Raw genomic sequence first — 15,929 nt, 5'->3', positions numbered from 1 at the left:
AAAAAATTGCGCGCAACCAGATACTAGATCTCGTCGCCCTACACATATCTCAATTACTTAATACCACTTCACTAATTTGGTAATAAGAGATGGATTATAGCAATTTCGTCTAAGAAATACCACCAAGTCCTTCCACTATGGCCTCCTCTCTTGCAGCACAGCTGTCGCAAATTGCGGCAAAGTCGTCGCACGAGCTTGACCTAAAGTCGCAGCGGATCTCTCACTCGCAGTCATTGATCTTTGACGCTAAAGTTGCAGGCGTACAAGATTTTGACACAATTTATGAGATCTGTCATGAAGGATTCCGGGAGCTGTGTTCTTTGGACAGTCGGTTCGAGGAGTTTGAGCGATCAATTTTCAGTGAACAGAGCAAGTCTGAAGATCGCACTCAGATGAACACCACTCAAAACAATGAACTCGATACAGTGATCCAGTCTTTCTTGGTGCTTGTTGGGGGCAGATTGCAGTTGAGTCCAGCGGTAAAAGCAGTGGACTGGTTAGTGAGGCGATTCAGGTATGTTGTTTGAGGCTTTGTTTTGACAGAATACAACTAACCACAATGATAGATCTCATGAGTACAACCTGGCTCCTATGATACTGACGTTCCTACCCTATCACACAACACCCCTCTTTTTGAATCTTCTCTCGATTTTGCCCAAGGATCTCACGCCAACTTTCAAAGTCCTTCACCCGTACAAAGCTAGCCTAGTGAACCCACCCCGTCACCCGCTTGTGCATAGCGCAACTACAAACAAATTGTTTTTTTCCTCTTTCAACGATTATGTCTTGAAATCTTGCCGACAGGGTGCCCAGAACCATGCACTACTCTCCTTTTGGGCCGGTCTCATTACAGAGGCAGTAGCAGGCATGCTAGATGGTGCTCGTGCTGGCAGACGAGAAGCTGAGAAACAAAAACATGAGGATATCATCCTTCGAGTCCTACCAGTGCTCAGCAGCGCATTCACAATGAAGAAGGTTCCGGAGTTGATCATCAGCTGCTATATGATTTCTGTTGTCTTGGCTCAAAAAGCCTTGCTTGCAGACGATCTTCTCGATGGCTTGATGGAGAGCGTGGCTATTTCCTGGACTAAGGAAACCGTAAGTTCAGGTATTATCTGTTTGTCTGTCCTCGCAGAACAAAGACCCTCCGTCAGCCTGCCCAAGAAGGTCTTCAAAGCGATTCTACGTTTGGAAACCCCTCTCCACAAGTTGTCAGAACTCACAAGCCAATATAAAACCTCCAAGCTCTTCCTGGGCATCATTTCTGGCTGTCTATGCGAGTTGAACCAGCAAAAGGACAACAGCCGCCTGATTTTGCTAACCTCTATCTTCGAGGCTGCGGTCTTGAAGGAAGACGACCTCAAAGAAGCAATCACCATGGTTCTCAAGGCTGGAAGTAACATCGAAAAAACCCGTGGCATGTCTTTGGACACTCAGACTTACCTTGCTGAATTGGTTCAGAGCTTTAGCCGCTCCAGCGCTATCCAGCACGTCTTTCAACAAACTATCGCTGAAGCATCTTTCAATATCCCAGCTCTCGAACATAACTTGCAAACTGTTATAGATGGGCCGGTTCCCGACAAGGCGATTGAGGATGTGATTATGGAGGACGCGGACAATGCTCAGATTGTGGATACGTTCACGCCTGCTCTCGAATCCCTGACCAAAGAACCCCAGTTCTCATCGTCATTCCTCGGCGTGCAATCCTCCTCCGTATTCGACAATCTCGTACAAGTATTTGCCATGGCTATTGAGTCTGAAACCAAACTCTCCCAGTTCATCAATTTACCAATCCTTGGTAAAGCAGACGCGATTACGAGCCCTCAGTATCTGTCTTTTTTCACTCGGGTGTTTTCCGGATCTTACCCCATTGGAACTAAAGTGGCTGCTCTGAATGCTATCTCTTCTACTCTTTCATCGACATCTTCTGAAGTCGACTTCCAGGCACTTTTACCCTTTATCCTCGTTGCCCTCGCCGATCCGTCAGAGCGGATTCGCCGACAAGCTACTGGTATCTTGGCAATTCTTGGCTCTCACTTCAAGAATGCCAAGAACACTGATGATACCACCGTCAATAAATGGGCTCAAGACACGATCTACGGCAAGGGTGAGAAATCCACAGGCCTTTCTTGGCTTTCTAGCCGAGATATGCACAAGGTGATGGATGACGCCTTCCTCCCTGGCATGGAGGAGTACATCCTTGACCCAGATCATATTGGCAAGGTTATTGACTCAGCCATGCGTGGATCGGTTTTGTCAGAAGACTCTGGAGCCTCAGAGCTGAAGAAGTCTGTTCGCACTGGTCTTTTCACTTTCCTCTGCTCCCATGCCATTCAAATCCCTGTCTTTGGACCCAAACTTGGCTTACTACGACTACTCAATACTGTCCAAAAGGTCCCGGGAACGACTCGCACGAAGGCACTTCTCCCTCTTCTCGAGAATTGGCGTGACCTGACTCAGAAAGAGGTCGACGATATTTGTGCCAAGGAACGCTTGTCTACTTCTGTAGTAGAGCAAGAGGTCGTCGCAATCGTTTCTGCTAAGGAGATTGAAGCTATCCAGATCTTTGTGTCTAACATTACTTCTCAGTCCGTGCGACCATCGTTCATGACAGCTGTTTTCCTGCGTATGAAAGAAATTTGGTCAAAGACCCCCGAAGAAGGTCAATCGAAGGCGTCAGAGAAACTTCTTGACATTTCACTTGAACTTTTCGGAGAGGATAGCGCGGTGGCAGAAAACTGTCGCGATGTTCTACGCAGTGTTGAACTCTCCGGCGCTGTTCTTGTGAACTTTGTCAAGAAGATTCCAGTTTCCCTGACTGATATGGAGTCTGTCGGTCCGGCACCAAAGCGTAGACGTACCAGTCAGAATAATATGGTTGCCATGAATATTAAGAGCGAGGCAGAACTCAGCAAGCTCATGGAGAAAATGACGTTCATTTTGGAGATTGTTGATAGTTCTCGCCCAGATCTCCATCCAGAATTAGCAGATGGCTTATTCCAGACTCTTGCTGCTCTTCACCATTTCAAGGCACAAATTCAATCTGGAATGAGCTACCTCTTGAGCTTGACTTTGGGTAGCCTTCTAGCTATTGTCAACAAGTCCAAGGGCTTGCCTAAACCGCTCTTTGATACTTCAGTCATCCGCGCCGATCTGGTGGTTGACTGTGTGCGCACAACTGAGAGCCCTCAAGTCCAAAATGCCGCCCTTCTTCTTGTTTCTGGATTATCTGTCATTGCTCCTGAGCTCGTACTACACAGCGTGATGCCAATCTTTACGTTCATGGGATCCAGCGTTCTCCGAAAGGACGACGACTATTCAGTCTCTGTTATCGATCAAACCATTGAACAAGTTGTCCCAGCGCTTATACAGTCTCTGCGAAACCAGAAGCGAGACATCGTCTCAGGCACTTCGGAGCTGCTTCTAAGCTTCACGGCTGCATTCGAACACATTCCATCTCACCGTCGTCTGCGTCTCTTCCACGCACTGATCAGCAAGCTAGGCACGCAAGATTTCCTCTTTGCTGTTCTCGCCATGCTCGCCAATAGATACTCAACTGACAAGGATGTGCTCACTCTGATGAGCGGTCTAGTCTCTGACACTTCTCCTGTCGTCGAACTCACGACATACAGTAAATATCTCAACCTTGTCATCGATTCGCTCAAAACTAAACCTGGAATCTCCCGGGTTCTACTTGGTATTGGTAGCGATGACGGTCGCGATCCTCAAAAGGTTGCCATCGACTTGCTTCGGGACCTTGCTCACTTGTTCAAGCACTCTACTCTCAAATCGAAATTGGAAGTCGCATTCGAGATCCAGAACGAGGTCGCAGATCAAGTCCGCGCTTGCTTCTCTCGGGTCTTGGAACAGGTCCTAGCCATCGGCGAATCTGTACAGAACATGAAACCTGTTAACCAGGCATGTGGTGAGGTTCTGGGCTCCTTGTTTGGTACATTGTCCCTTGTCGACTTCCTTGATACCATTGAAGTGTTGCTACAAGGCCCCGACAACAACCTACGCCGCAAGGTCCTCAGACTACTAGAGAACCGCCTGCGCCAAACCCCTGAACGTGACAATGAGTCGCAAAACCGTGTCCTTGACTTCTTGCCCATCCTCGTCGGCATCATTGAATCATCGCCCGATACTATGCTCAAGCACGCCGCTGTCACCTGCATTGATCGCATCACCGAGAAATACGGTCGCAAGGATCCATCGAAGGTCATCAGTGCTGCCAAGGTTGTCGCCAGTCCCTCTTGCTTGGGCCAAGAAGATGAGCGTATCCGCATCATGGGCGTGCTGTGTCTTGCCTCTATGGCTGAGGTTCTTGGTCAAGCAATGATTCCTGCGCTTCCCGATACACTGAGCCAATCCTTGAAATTGTTGGAGATCAGCCTGATCCCTGGAAAAGGGAACGTGCGTCTACACGATGCAGTATTCTCGCTATTCTCTGCACTACTTGTTCACCTGCCGTTTATGATCTCGGCCGTTCACCTCGACAAAATTATGCTGCTTTCTTTCAAGTCCACTAATTCAGATCTTGAGGAGAGCTCTGATGAGGCTCGTCTGGAAGCTCTTAGGTTGATGGCATCGCGCAAGATGGATCTCACAGTCACTCTTGGCACAATTGATCGTAATTGGCAACAAGCCGTCAAAGCCGGCCCCACGGCCACCAACGAGGTTTTGGAAGTCCTCAATCTCGCCGTTGAGAAGAACCCTAAATCTGTAATTGCGAAGAATGTCGAAATTCTCTCCAAGATTCTTTTCAAGGCATTTGATCTGCGGCGCGAGCAGACAGCCCTCGGCGAGCAGGCTGACTTTGATGCCGGGGACCTAGATGAGGCGGAGAGCGCTCTGAACGATATCACCATCAAAATGATTTACAAGCTTAATGACAGCACATTCCGTCCGCTATTTGTCAAGTTCGTGGAATGGGCCACAACTGGTGCATCTAAACAGGACGAACAGAGTCAGTTGTCTCGACTTACAACCTTCTACAAGTTCCTCCAAGTCTTCTTTGGCACACTCCAGGTATGTTGGGTTTGACTGCTTCAATTTTTGTATCCACTCTTTCTAACCACCTTTGTAGTCTATCGTTACCGGATATTCCAGCTACATTATGGATAATGTTGTCGAAACTTTGAGCACTATCGGTCCGGCGAAGAGCACCAAGCTATTGTGGCTGGCAACCCTGCGCATGCTCCGCAACTCATTCGAACATGATCAGGATGAATTCTGGCAGTCGCCTTCGCACCTCACTAGCATCTCTGGTCCCTTGATTGCACAGCTGCGACATGCAGTTACTTCCAAAACCACTGAACTTGTGATTGAAGAGGTCATTCCTACGATTACAGAATTAGCCATTGCAGCTGATGGTACCGACAACCACAAGGAACTGAATAAGCAATTGATGAGGTATCTCCGCCCATCAACTGCGCCCAATGCTAAGGCGGCTGGCGGTGATAACCCCCTTACTCGTCTTGCAGCCCTGAAGGCAGAGCAGGCTCTCACCGAGAACCTTGGAGAGGAGTGGCTCGCACTTCTTCCAGAGATGCTGCCATATATCAGTGAATTGATGGAAGATGAGGATGAGAGTGTTGAGAGAGAAGTGCGCAAATGGGTGAAGCAAATAGAAGGTGTGCTGGGTGAGCGACTTGATGATATGCTGACCTGATCTTTTATGTACTGTGATTTATACAACTTCCGCATATGGGCTGGCGTTATTAAAAATAGAGCCATGGGCATGCGCTACATCTGCGAAAAAAAAAATAGTCATATTCATGTTAAAAGTGTTACTTCATGTTTCCCCTTTAGTTCTCAGGAATTTTGTGACTTGCGGCGTCAATACCGGCCTTCCAGCGGTATTTCGCTGCTGGATGATCTTCGCGAGGACCCGATTGACCGGCTTTCGCATACAAATTCTCGCGGAAAGTTCCCTTAGGCACCGCGTAGTCATCCCAAAAGAGACCCCGGCGACGAAGTTCGGGGATCAAAAGCTCGATTATATCCTTGAATGAGCCCGGCATCACCGCGTATGCCTTGGAAAAGCTTGTTAGACAAATTTTGTGTAGGCAAGACAATCAGCAACTGACCAGGTTGAATCCATCTACATCGGCTTCTTCCACCCACCGCTCCATTTCATCAGCGACTTGGGCTGGTGTGCCAACAGGAGTGGAACCGAGTCCACCGACAGTGATATGCTGACCTACTGTCTGTTTCGTCCATTTGGCAACTCCTGGGGATGCTTTAGACCAGCCCTCGACAGCTGACCTGAACAAGACACACGAGATAAAACATTAGCTGTTAGAAATGTTTTCAAAAAAGGCATGCCGCTTACCGGATAGCATTGCTTTCAACATGTCGCAATTCCTCATCATCGCCGTATTTACTGAGGTCAATCCCCGTCCAGCCTCCAAACAATGCCAACGCTCCATCAATCGATCCCAGGCTGCGGTAAGACTCAAACTTCTTCACGGCCTCTTCCTCTGTCCGACCGAGAACAGGGCAAAGTAGAGACAGGAACTTGATGCTCTGTGGATCCCGGCCGTACTCAGTCTTCGCCAGCTGTCTAATTTCTGTGATATTCTTCGCAACCACGGATGGGCTATGTCCAGCTACGAAAATGGCTTCGGCATGCTGGGCCGCAAAGGCCTTTCCAGCCTTGGATGTGCCGGCCTGGAGAATTACCGGTGTTCGCTGCGGACTAGGCTGGCAGATATGAGGGCCGGGCACGTTATAGTACTTCCCGGCATGATTGATCTCGCGAACGCGGGCTGGATCTGTGTAGATTCCTCGCTCGCGGTCAAGAACAACCGCATCTTGGCGCCAAGATGACTCCCAAAGCTTGTATGTGACCTTGATATATTCCTCAGCCAAAGAATATCTTTGATCGTGCTATTAAAGTGTTAATATGGGAACATGGCAGCTGCTAATCGAGACCTACTAGTGGCTGTTCAGCTTCGCCCAAATTACGAGCAGCTGAGTCAAGATATCCGGTCACAACCTATACGAAATGTCAGCTCATAGCTCGACGTTTTGAAAACAAATTTCTCACATTCCAGCCCAGACTGTTCAAGTTCAATTAGTTACTATCAAAACAAAAGTCAAAAAGTTTTCAGATTACATACCGTCCCTTGGTGAGATGGTCTATCGTCGATAGACGCCTCGCGAGGTGGTATGGCTGTTCATATGTCGTTGTGACTGTCACGCCGAAACTAATATTATTTGTTGCGGATGCCATAGCTGGTACATAAGCCAAAGGCTCATTGACAGGCCACTGCGCACCGGAAGTAATAGCCGGTTCCAGGTTTCGTGGTCCTTTATACACATCATAGCCTCCTAAAAGTTCCAAGTTGGCCCAAATTAGCGCGAGTCTACATGATCTTCGACTTACTTATAATTGGACTTACCAAGGACATCGGCAATGAAAATTGCATGGAACTTCGCTGACTCGAGAAGCTTCGCCAGCTCAATCCAATGATCAATATCGTTGAACCGATGAGATTCATCTTCTGGGTGGCGCCAGAGTCCTGGCGACTGGTGTCCACTGCCTTGGTATGGTCAGAGCTATTATTCAGGCAAGATAGTACATAACTTACACATTTCAACGAAGGCATTGAGAATTAATGACTTTCGGGGACGAAAATCTCCAGTGGCATTTATGTTTTCGGTCATAATTTCAATTTGAACTTCCAAGGTTGCTTCTAAAGTCGAACAGGATATTCGGACACACCAAGTTAGAGACGATTAGAATGTCTCTCTCAGGTAATCTCTTTTATTTGTGAATTGATATCAAGATTTTGATTGAGTACGCCATTTCGTAGATGCTGTCGTGCGGAAGCGTATCTATAGCATCAATGTGGGCTGAGATTGCGCCATATGGGGATCTCATAGTACACCACAAGGAAAAAAGACATCATAACTGGACAGATTCAACTTACGCTTAATCAGATGCACCACTCAAACCTTACCACTGTTTCCTTTGATATTTTTATGGATTTCTTCCGGCCGAGAGATTTCGGATGATGTCAAGATTCTTTATCTGTAAGTCAGCTACTAACTACGGCGGAGTAAGTTATTATCAAATTCATTAGGTAAGATCTCACATCTAAATATGGATGGACTAACTAACTGATTTAATCTACCAGGACGTAGAAATCTTCAAAATGGCGGCATATCTATTAAAAGCTAGAGCCAATCAGGTATTTCTTACATGGGTAACAAATCTTCAATATCCGATCCTCAGCAAATGATCCAAATAGATTCCCCTCGTAGCCAATACTCTCTTCATATGAAGCAGCGAACCTCCAAACCCAGAAAGGTATATACCACTTACCTAGCTAGCAGGGAATCCAGCTCTAAGATTAGCATACTCAGAAGCAGGATAGCTCAACTCATTCTGGCTCTGATCTAAAGCACTGGTTCCGCCCAGGGCATTAACAACCTGTTCGCAAGTCCGTGTTAGTTATCTTCTTCGACAAACAACGAGTAAAATGTCGCTTACCGTCGCGATCAAACTGTCTGACCCAGTCTTATCAGCACTGCTCTCCCACCACATACTGCCACCAAGACCCTGTGATTCAATGTATGCCGCCTTCATCTGAACAACTGCAGGGGTATCATAGCTAACCATCATCCGTTGGGATGAATCGTAGCTGTAACTTGCAACTGGCTGGTCCAGCTCGAAGACATCTGCTCCGGTCAGAGGTAGGGCTTTGTAGTCCCATACACCATTTTCCCAGCTTCCACTTCCAATTCCGCTGTAGTTAGTACCTGGCCCGTCGGTTTCCATAAATGATCGGCCATATAATGGCATCCCCAAGACTATGTTTTTAGCAGCTACGCCTTGGGAGATATAGTAAGAAATGGCTTGATCAGTGTTGAACGGCGTGCTGGCCACGTTACTGGTGGATGCGTATACATTTGCATCATGGCCGGCGACTGTGTCCCAACTTCCAGAGTAGTCGTATGCCATAAGGTTCCAGAAATCAATATATTGGCTCATTCCTGTGATATCAAGCTGCTGGTAGTGTGTAGGACCTGGCCGATGTGTTAGCAGAGTTTCTATAAGGTTCCAATAGGGCTTATTTGGGTTAGTTTTACCGGCGGGACATGCAACAGAAATCAAGAAATGATAACCGCTCGAATTAGCGGTGCTGTAACTATCCAGCTCCTATTATTATATTCAGTTCACGGCTCTCATGCATAATATTTTTGATGGACTTACCGATCGGAGTAACTGCAGCGTCGCTACAAAGTTACTAGCCTCCGTGGCATCACTGGGATACTGTATTCTGCGTTAATTTGAATTACGAATGGATTTCTCAAAGATTCAAACTTACTTCCCAGTCAATATCAACACCGTCAAAGCCAAGATTAGTCACCAAGCTGACGGCAGTCGAGGCAAATAGTTCCCTGCCAGCCGCAGTACTCAAAGCACCAGCGAAATTACCAGAATATGACCAGCCACCGATAGATAGAAGTGTCTTCAGGTTTCGATTACTCTGTTTCAACAAGAATAACTGTTTGGCGCAGCCATAGACATTAGTGCCGACATCATTCCATGAGTCACCTGTGTAGTGTTTGTCGATGTCGGCCCATGAGTCTGAGAGGTAGACCTCTCCTGTAGTTTGAATGTTGGCAAAAGCATACAGAACGTGTGTCAACGTACTGGCAGTCAGATTCTGAGGATTGAAGTCGCGTCCGTAGATGGCCTTATTCAAGTCAACATTAATCTTTTCCTATAACAAGAATCAAAAGGACAATGTCTGACGAACTCACCCAGTTCACGAAGTATGCCACTGAACGATATCCAGTGATATCATCACGAGTATCGAGCTCAGTATTATCGCGTGAAAAAGATGGAAAGGCATTTGCAACCAGTGCAAGGCCAATTACTAAAGAACTTAGCAGAAGCATATTGAGACCTTAAAATCCACGTTCTTGTTCGTGGGAAATCTGTGCAATACGGATGAATAAATTTCAAGAGGCCCAACGTCATTATTTGTAGTTCAACAAACAACATCATATTTTTCCTGGCCTTTTCATTTTCGACAATGAGGATTCTCCAATTGCCTAATTTGGTATAGGGTTCAAATGTTCACGCGACCAAAAGGTACGGTCTCTTCAGAGTTACCATGCTAACGCTTCTTCATAGTTTCGGTAGCATCATATAGATTGGAGGCGGAATCCAACAGCCAATGTAAATACTGCAACTTCGGGAGGATCTGCACATCTGAATAGGCACATGAGCAACGTGTCCAGGAGACATCATCGAGAGGAAGCTTTAGGAGCTTAGCAAAATGGCTCGAGGACGCCACAATCCTCAAAGGGCAATGGGACCATTCGGAAGCCCTTATTTAGCACTTTTGTGGATATTAACTGGTGACTTCGCCGCATAATGTCGCATTCAAGTGGAAAGCAATATCTAAGTCGTCGAATCGTAAGCAACAATAAACTCCAGGGCGGAAATACCTCGTGGTTGAACTCAACCTCAGCCAATCGGTGGTTTGATCTCATGCCGAGGACTGGGTGACGGATGCACAGTCATACTTTTCTATGTTGATTTCATAATCTGAAAAGATCGGAGTGTATCTCAGCGGTCATGCAATGATGTAAATGAGTAAGAAGTTGAATTCGTTATCGCTTCCCTAATCTGGGATAGCCTCAAATTGATATCAATGTCCATGATTTGGGTCACAGTTTCATCAAGTATGATTAGCTCTTATCATATCTGGGGTTGATGGCGGACGAATGAAAAGGCCAGTTAAAGGTAAAGAGCGCCATTTGCTGCAGGGGCTCAGCAGATAAGCCAATGTAACCAGCCATGCGACCATCAAATTGACACTAATACTGATTGAGTGTTTCTTCAGCCCGGTAAATTGATAAGTATGAAGCATAACTGCCATAAAATTTCATGGTCTCTCCGAGCTCTTAGAGCTTGGGGTCCAAATGTTGAGGTGTAGTGCATCTAGTACTACTCGGGTACAGCTTATGACCACATCGACATGCCCCATACCTATTTAAGTTGAATTATAGATAAATGCGACTACCATGTGCAGATGACCCACATGGGCATATTGATAAGACCTATTGAAGTGTAACGGTAAAGGGAAGGGAAAATGGAAACTTCAAAGTACGTATAGATAAATTAGGAATCATCTATAAGTTTGAAACTACCTTTCCAGTTAAAAACAAGAAAAGTAGATTCAAACTTGTTAAGTCAAAGTTTTAGACTGCTAATCTAGTCATGATACAGTAAAGAGCGTTTCAAACTTGATTAATTCATTTCGTTCAGCTAAGTTTGTTTAGGTTCTTCGAATATCCATTTGGCCTCGACATTATCTGGATAAAAACTTCCCTATTTGCACATAGATTAAAGGGCGCACAGCGTAAATTACTATCGCCGTGGTGCCCAGATGATCTCACCTAAGTCCACTATTATCATATTTATGGATGGTATACTAGATACTATCCCGATATCTGGGTAGTTATTGTTGGAATATGGAACAAAGCAGTCATGTGATCAAATTGTTACTTTATAATAGATAGCAAACTAAGAATGAAAACGAGACTTTACAACCACTTCAAGAGGACACAAAGATATCATAGGGGCGTAAAGCGTTACCTGTGATAGGTGTCAGAAGTGGGCGTTAGCCTCATCACCTTTATCGAATAGCTATTCCACACTTGGTACAGGTGTACCGACAGTTATATTTGATATTGTCGGTACAACGGTGGGTATAGCAAGGTTGGTGAGAGGCTAACGCCCACTTCTGACACCTATCACAGGTAACGCTTTACGCCCCTATGATATCTGTGTGTCCTTTGAAGTGGTTGTAAAGTCTGGTTTTCATTCTTAGTTTGCCATCTATTATATAGTAACAAATTGATCACATGAATGTTTTGTTCCATATTCCAACAGATATACCTCTCTGAAATATATATCATGCTGACGAGTATTTGTGACGCACCCTGATATCTTATACCACCTCACTCTAGTCATTCTACACCTTCAACAAGTTTGCTAAAGCCAGTAAATATTACCAAAATAATTGCCTACATAGGCCCAAGTCAAGTATGCCTAACTGGGTAGCCCTGAAGGTAAGAAAAAGAGAGAACCTTGGAAGTCGAGGTTTTAAAATTCAATGGGGATACTAATTATCATTTTTTGCGTGAGGCAGGATATTTATTGATCTAACAGAACGCGAAGATCCAAACCCACCATTATTCTATCTATTTTAGATTGAATTATGCGTTAGAGGCTATTCAGTATCAAATTTAGGCACTCAATAATACCTAAAGACTATTTTTGCTCAGATGCCGAGGCTTGAAAGTATGCCAGGTTATTTTGACAGGCAGTATAGGTATGACTTTCACCGCCTAAAGTTAACCGGAGTCATGGGCGCCACCGCCTTCCGCCTCACTTTTAACTAATTATTTACACAGTAGCTACGTACCTTGCATTCACGGATGTCTCAGGCATACAAGGTCAAGAAGAGAGTGGAACAAAATCCAACAGGAATCAACAAATGAAAATGCGTGTGGTCTCGTTTAATGACTAAAGGATCAAAACAACACAGTAGGGGAATGCTGACTAACTGAAGCTAAATCAAATGCAGAACCAATTGCAATCTATTCCTTGACAAGATTATAGATAGCTCACATTTTCACTTATTCCCACTTTATTCCACATTTGAAGTGACATTTCCCATAAAAATCAAGACTCTGAACGTTGAATCAGATACCATCCTATACATAATATATCCTACACCGATAGCCTTCGACACTCACCTTTAGGGCTTCCAGCACCGAAGAATACCCTTTGACTTGTCCATATTCGACATGAATATCGTCGATGCAAGGCTATTCGTAAGCCTCCTGTCTCTGACCTGGAAAAAGCAGAGAGCGCTTATCTTGGGCTATATATCATTATACCTAAATATTCGATAGGATTGAAATATATTGAACACTTGGGCACGTTTTCATATCAGCAGCTCATATTGAAATCCCATATTTTCAGAAAAAACAAGCATGTATTGATATCTGGAAGTTTGAAATAGATTACACAATCTCCCAAACTGTACTACTATGAAAGATTAACTCATAAATACACGAACTCTAAAAAGGAGCCGATACTACCCAGGTGGGCATCAAATAATGCTTAACAAGCCCCAATCATCACAACTTTTGCAGGCTCAGTGAAAGTACCATTCACTGGACTACTGAGTGCGCCATTTGTTGTGACATACAACACCTGCTTTTTCTTATAAGTACCGAACTGGGCATCTGTCGACCCAGCAACGGCAGTGGAATTCAGGCTTCCGGCAAATACAGTCGCGTTTCCATCGGGAGTGACCTTGATAACGGTGTTTTGGATATGAGTTGTGATGTAGGCATTTCCTTTATCGGTGATTGCAAGGCCATCTTGGAAGAACCCGCTTGCAATGACTTGAATCGCACTCGCCGCAGAGGCATCGGAGTTCAGTTTGACGCTGCAGTATTCCTGCTGAGTGCTGCTTGTATAGTAGAGCGTATTTCCGAGGAGCCTAATTCCGTTGATGCCAATTGGGGGGCCGTAGGGCGCAGGCAGCATACTGGCATCGGAGATAGCGATTGAGTATGCCCCTGTCTTAGGATTCAGGCGCCAGATGGCACCCAACGCTGTGTCGGCAATGAGAATCAAGGAAGTGTTTTTCGATTTGCTGTTCGATCCCTCAAAATAGGCCATACCACTGAGGGATGTTGCGGCTGGGATGGAGTTGATGACGCTGACACTAGGCGTCCTGCCCCGCAAGTCAACCTTCCAAACGACAAAAGTTCCAGCCGTGGCTGCGAATGTAGATTGATTGACAACGCCAGCTCCTACTGCATAGACGTCATTCCCAATCGGGGTAATACCGATGACACTAGTAGCATTGGGAAAGGTATGGACCGAGTATGCGGTCTGAGTTGTGGGGTCGACCGACCATATCTCGGGCGTATCAAGTCTAGTCACTAGGAGCTGCCCGTTGGGACGAACAGCGATACCCTCAATCCATGACCCGAGGTTGGGAAATTGAAAAATTGTTGAAACTTTCGGGGACTGAGCGGAGACTGTGGTTGGAGAATTGATAAGGAGACCAAGCAGTAAGCTGGAAACTATAGTATAAGCCCACATGGCGGATGGGGAATATAGAAACTCTTTTACTTAAAATGGAACAAGAGATGGAGATCATAAAACTCGATTAGCCTGACCACCCCTCTTATATAAAATGCCCTCGCGTGAAATAAGAGCTACCATAAACTATATTTTGCCTTCACTTCCGCCACAGGAAATTACTGGTTGATGTTGTAGATGCAAGCAGACAGAATAAGGAAAACTGTTTGCCAAGAACGACAAGAATGACAAGAATGTCCGGAAATACCCGTCTGTTAACATCGAAAGTGATGAGTGAGCTGTACTGCATTCAGTGCATTAATAGAACATGGCTTAGGCTCGTATAGAATGTCGGTTTCAGTAAAAAAAAAAAAAAAAGAAAAAAAAGCAAATATGACTTGTCTCTCGCATATCCGTATTCCAGCAATCTCATGCATCCCAGCCTACTCACCCTCTTCGGACTTCTCTCTCTCTCTCTCAAGGTAACAACATTTCTAACCCAGCACGTACGTCAGTCAGTAGCTCTATGATATCTATTTAAAACTATTTGATTTTCCTGCAGCGCAACGCAAAATCTCTCCCCAGACTTCAATCTCACTTTTAGAGCTTTTCCATACTTCCAAGGTTCTCAATGGAGCAGATCAAGTTTGAAGGCAAGAATCCTTACAATGCAAGGCAAACATGAAACAGATCTAACTCTACTATTTCCCCATAGATTACCTGTCCATCACTAGTGTCACTTTTGAATGGGCGGACAGCTATGACAATAAGGCAAGTTCCTCTCCCGGCGCCACAACACAATTGCTTCTTCTGACTGATTAGTAGGACTGGGACCGACTTCGTAAAATTTTGGCGTCGACTTTGCTGGTAATATGCCACATCTTATGCGATGCACATTGCACATTGCACATTGCACATTTCACCCATGTTTGTAGGCTAACCGAACTGCCCGTTTTTAGATTGATTACAGTATTGTTGGGCATCAATGCTTCCCTGAGATGCCCCAGGATGAATTTGTCGCGATGATGAGCGCCCCCACCTTCCTTGGTGACCCGCTTGTGCGTACGCAGCATCTTATGGGAGCCACGAGATATGAAGTTATTTCCGACACGGAAATCGTTGGACATCACCAAATTCGTGCAGCTCACCAGCGATACAAGGACCTGGATAGTAAAGAGGTGGAGTATAGAGGTCATGGTCATTCTAAGGTGAAACACTGGTACCGGAAGGAGGGTGGGGTATGGAAACTTTCTGGGGTCTGTCCACAAGTATACTGGAACGAGTATGACTTTGATAAAATCTTTCCTCAATTGTCGGCTGCTCATTGAGCTCCAAGAAAGTCAGAGCTCGGATTTCAGGGCATCCAAGAAGCTGCGATGCCAGGTACATCGCGGGTATACGGGGCTATTTTCTTATTTCCTCGCGGGGCTTTATTGATCTGCGCCAAAGCCCTGGAAAATTGCGGTCAGACTTGCTGTCGCATGGATGGTTGGATGTTTGGACCTTCATAGATGAGACAGACCTTGCATATTGCATTGATTATTTATGTTCAATCGATAGGATGAATCGCAAAGATCGCAAGATCACCCTGTCTTGTTCTAATTTCTTATTTGTTTTTATTTTTCTATTTTTGGGATGGTTCTTTGATATCAACGTATCGAAACTTTTTTTTTAAAAAAAAAAAAAAAAAAAGAAAATACTAGTGTGATAATGTACCTATGGCTTAGAACGTCTCGTAAAAAGTGAAGTCTAATTTCAATATGCAGGTTCCAACATGGTTATGCCAATTGCTCCG

At 45.3% G+C, this 15,929-nt stretch overlaps 5 protein-coding genes across 5 annotated transcripts; 2 read left to right on the top strand and 3 right to left on the bottom strand.

Moving 5' to 3' along the window:
* Window positions 1–137: 137 nt before the first annotated feature.
* utp10 (snoRNA-binding rRNA-processing protein UTP10) lies at window positions 138–5,671 on the top strand (the record flags this gene model as incomplete). The annotated part of the gene is made up of 3 exons (XM_057211879.1): window positions 138–514; window positions 567–5,028; window positions 5,087–5,671. The coding sequence occupies 3 exons, from the start codon at window positions 138–140 to the stop codon at window positions 5,669–5,671; spliced, it is 5,424 nt and encodes a 1,807-aa protein (XP_057058742.1).
* Window positions 5,672–5,807: 136 nt separating this feature from the next.
* Window positions 5,808–7,671, bottom strand: N7495_009227 (LLM class flavin-dependent oxidoreductase; the record flags this gene model as incomplete). Its single annotated transcript, XM_057211878.1, has 8 exons — window positions 5,808–6,035; window positions 6,090–6,267; window positions 6,335–6,891; window positions 6,941–7,000; window positions 7,052–7,064; window positions 7,125–7,335; window positions 7,407–7,547; window positions 7,596–7,671. 8 exons carry the CDS (start codon window positions 7,669–7,671, stop codon window positions 5,808–5,810), a joined length of 1,464 nt encoding a protein of 487 aa, XP_057058741.1.
* Window positions 7,672–8,332: 661 nt separating this feature from the next.
* N7495_009226 (glycoside hydrolase family 18 protein) lies at window positions 8,333–9,915 on the bottom strand (the record flags this gene model as incomplete). The annotated part of the gene is made up of 5 exons (XM_057211877.1): window positions 8,333–8,440; window positions 8,501–9,169; window positions 9,224–9,283; window positions 9,339–9,737; window positions 9,778–9,915. The coding sequence occupies 5 exons, from the start codon at window positions 9,913–9,915 to the stop codon at window positions 8,333–8,335; spliced, it is 1,374 nt and encodes a 457-aa protein (XP_057058740.1).
* A 3,244-nt stretch (window positions 9,916–13,159) lies between these two features.
* Window positions 13,160–14,155, bottom strand: N7495_009225 (SMP-30/gluconolactonase/LRE family protein; the record flags this gene model as incomplete). Its single annotated transcript, XM_057211876.1, has 1 exon — window positions 13,160–14,155. One exon carries the CDS (start codon window positions 14,153–14,155, stop codon window positions 13,160–13,162), a length of 996 nt encoding a protein of 331 aa, XP_057058739.1.
* Window positions 14,156–14,765: 610 nt separating this feature from the next.
* Window positions 14,766–15,462, top strand: arp1 (scytalone dehydratase arp1; the record flags this gene model as incomplete). Its single annotated transcript, XM_057211875.1, has 4 exons — window positions 14,766–14,787; window positions 14,850–14,905; window positions 14,960–15,001; window positions 15,094–15,462. 4 exons carry the CDS (start codon window positions 14,766–14,768, stop codon window positions 15,460–15,462), a joined length of 489 nt encoding a protein of 162 aa, XP_057058738.1.
* Between the last annotated feature and the right edge of the window lie 467 nt (window positions 15,463–15,929).

The sequence above is a fragment of the Penicillium taxi genome (assembly GCF_028828555.1).
Source record: "Penicillium taxi strain IBT 34144 chromosome Unknown utg000006l_segment0_segment0, whole genome shotgun sequence".
Taxonomy (NCBI): domain Eukaryota; kingdom Fungi; phylum Ascomycota; class Eurotiomycetes; order Eurotiales; family Aspergillaceae; genus Penicillium; species Penicillium taxi.
Note: the sequence above shows the minus strand (reverse complement) of the source record. Positions and strands in the feature narration are given on the sequence as shown.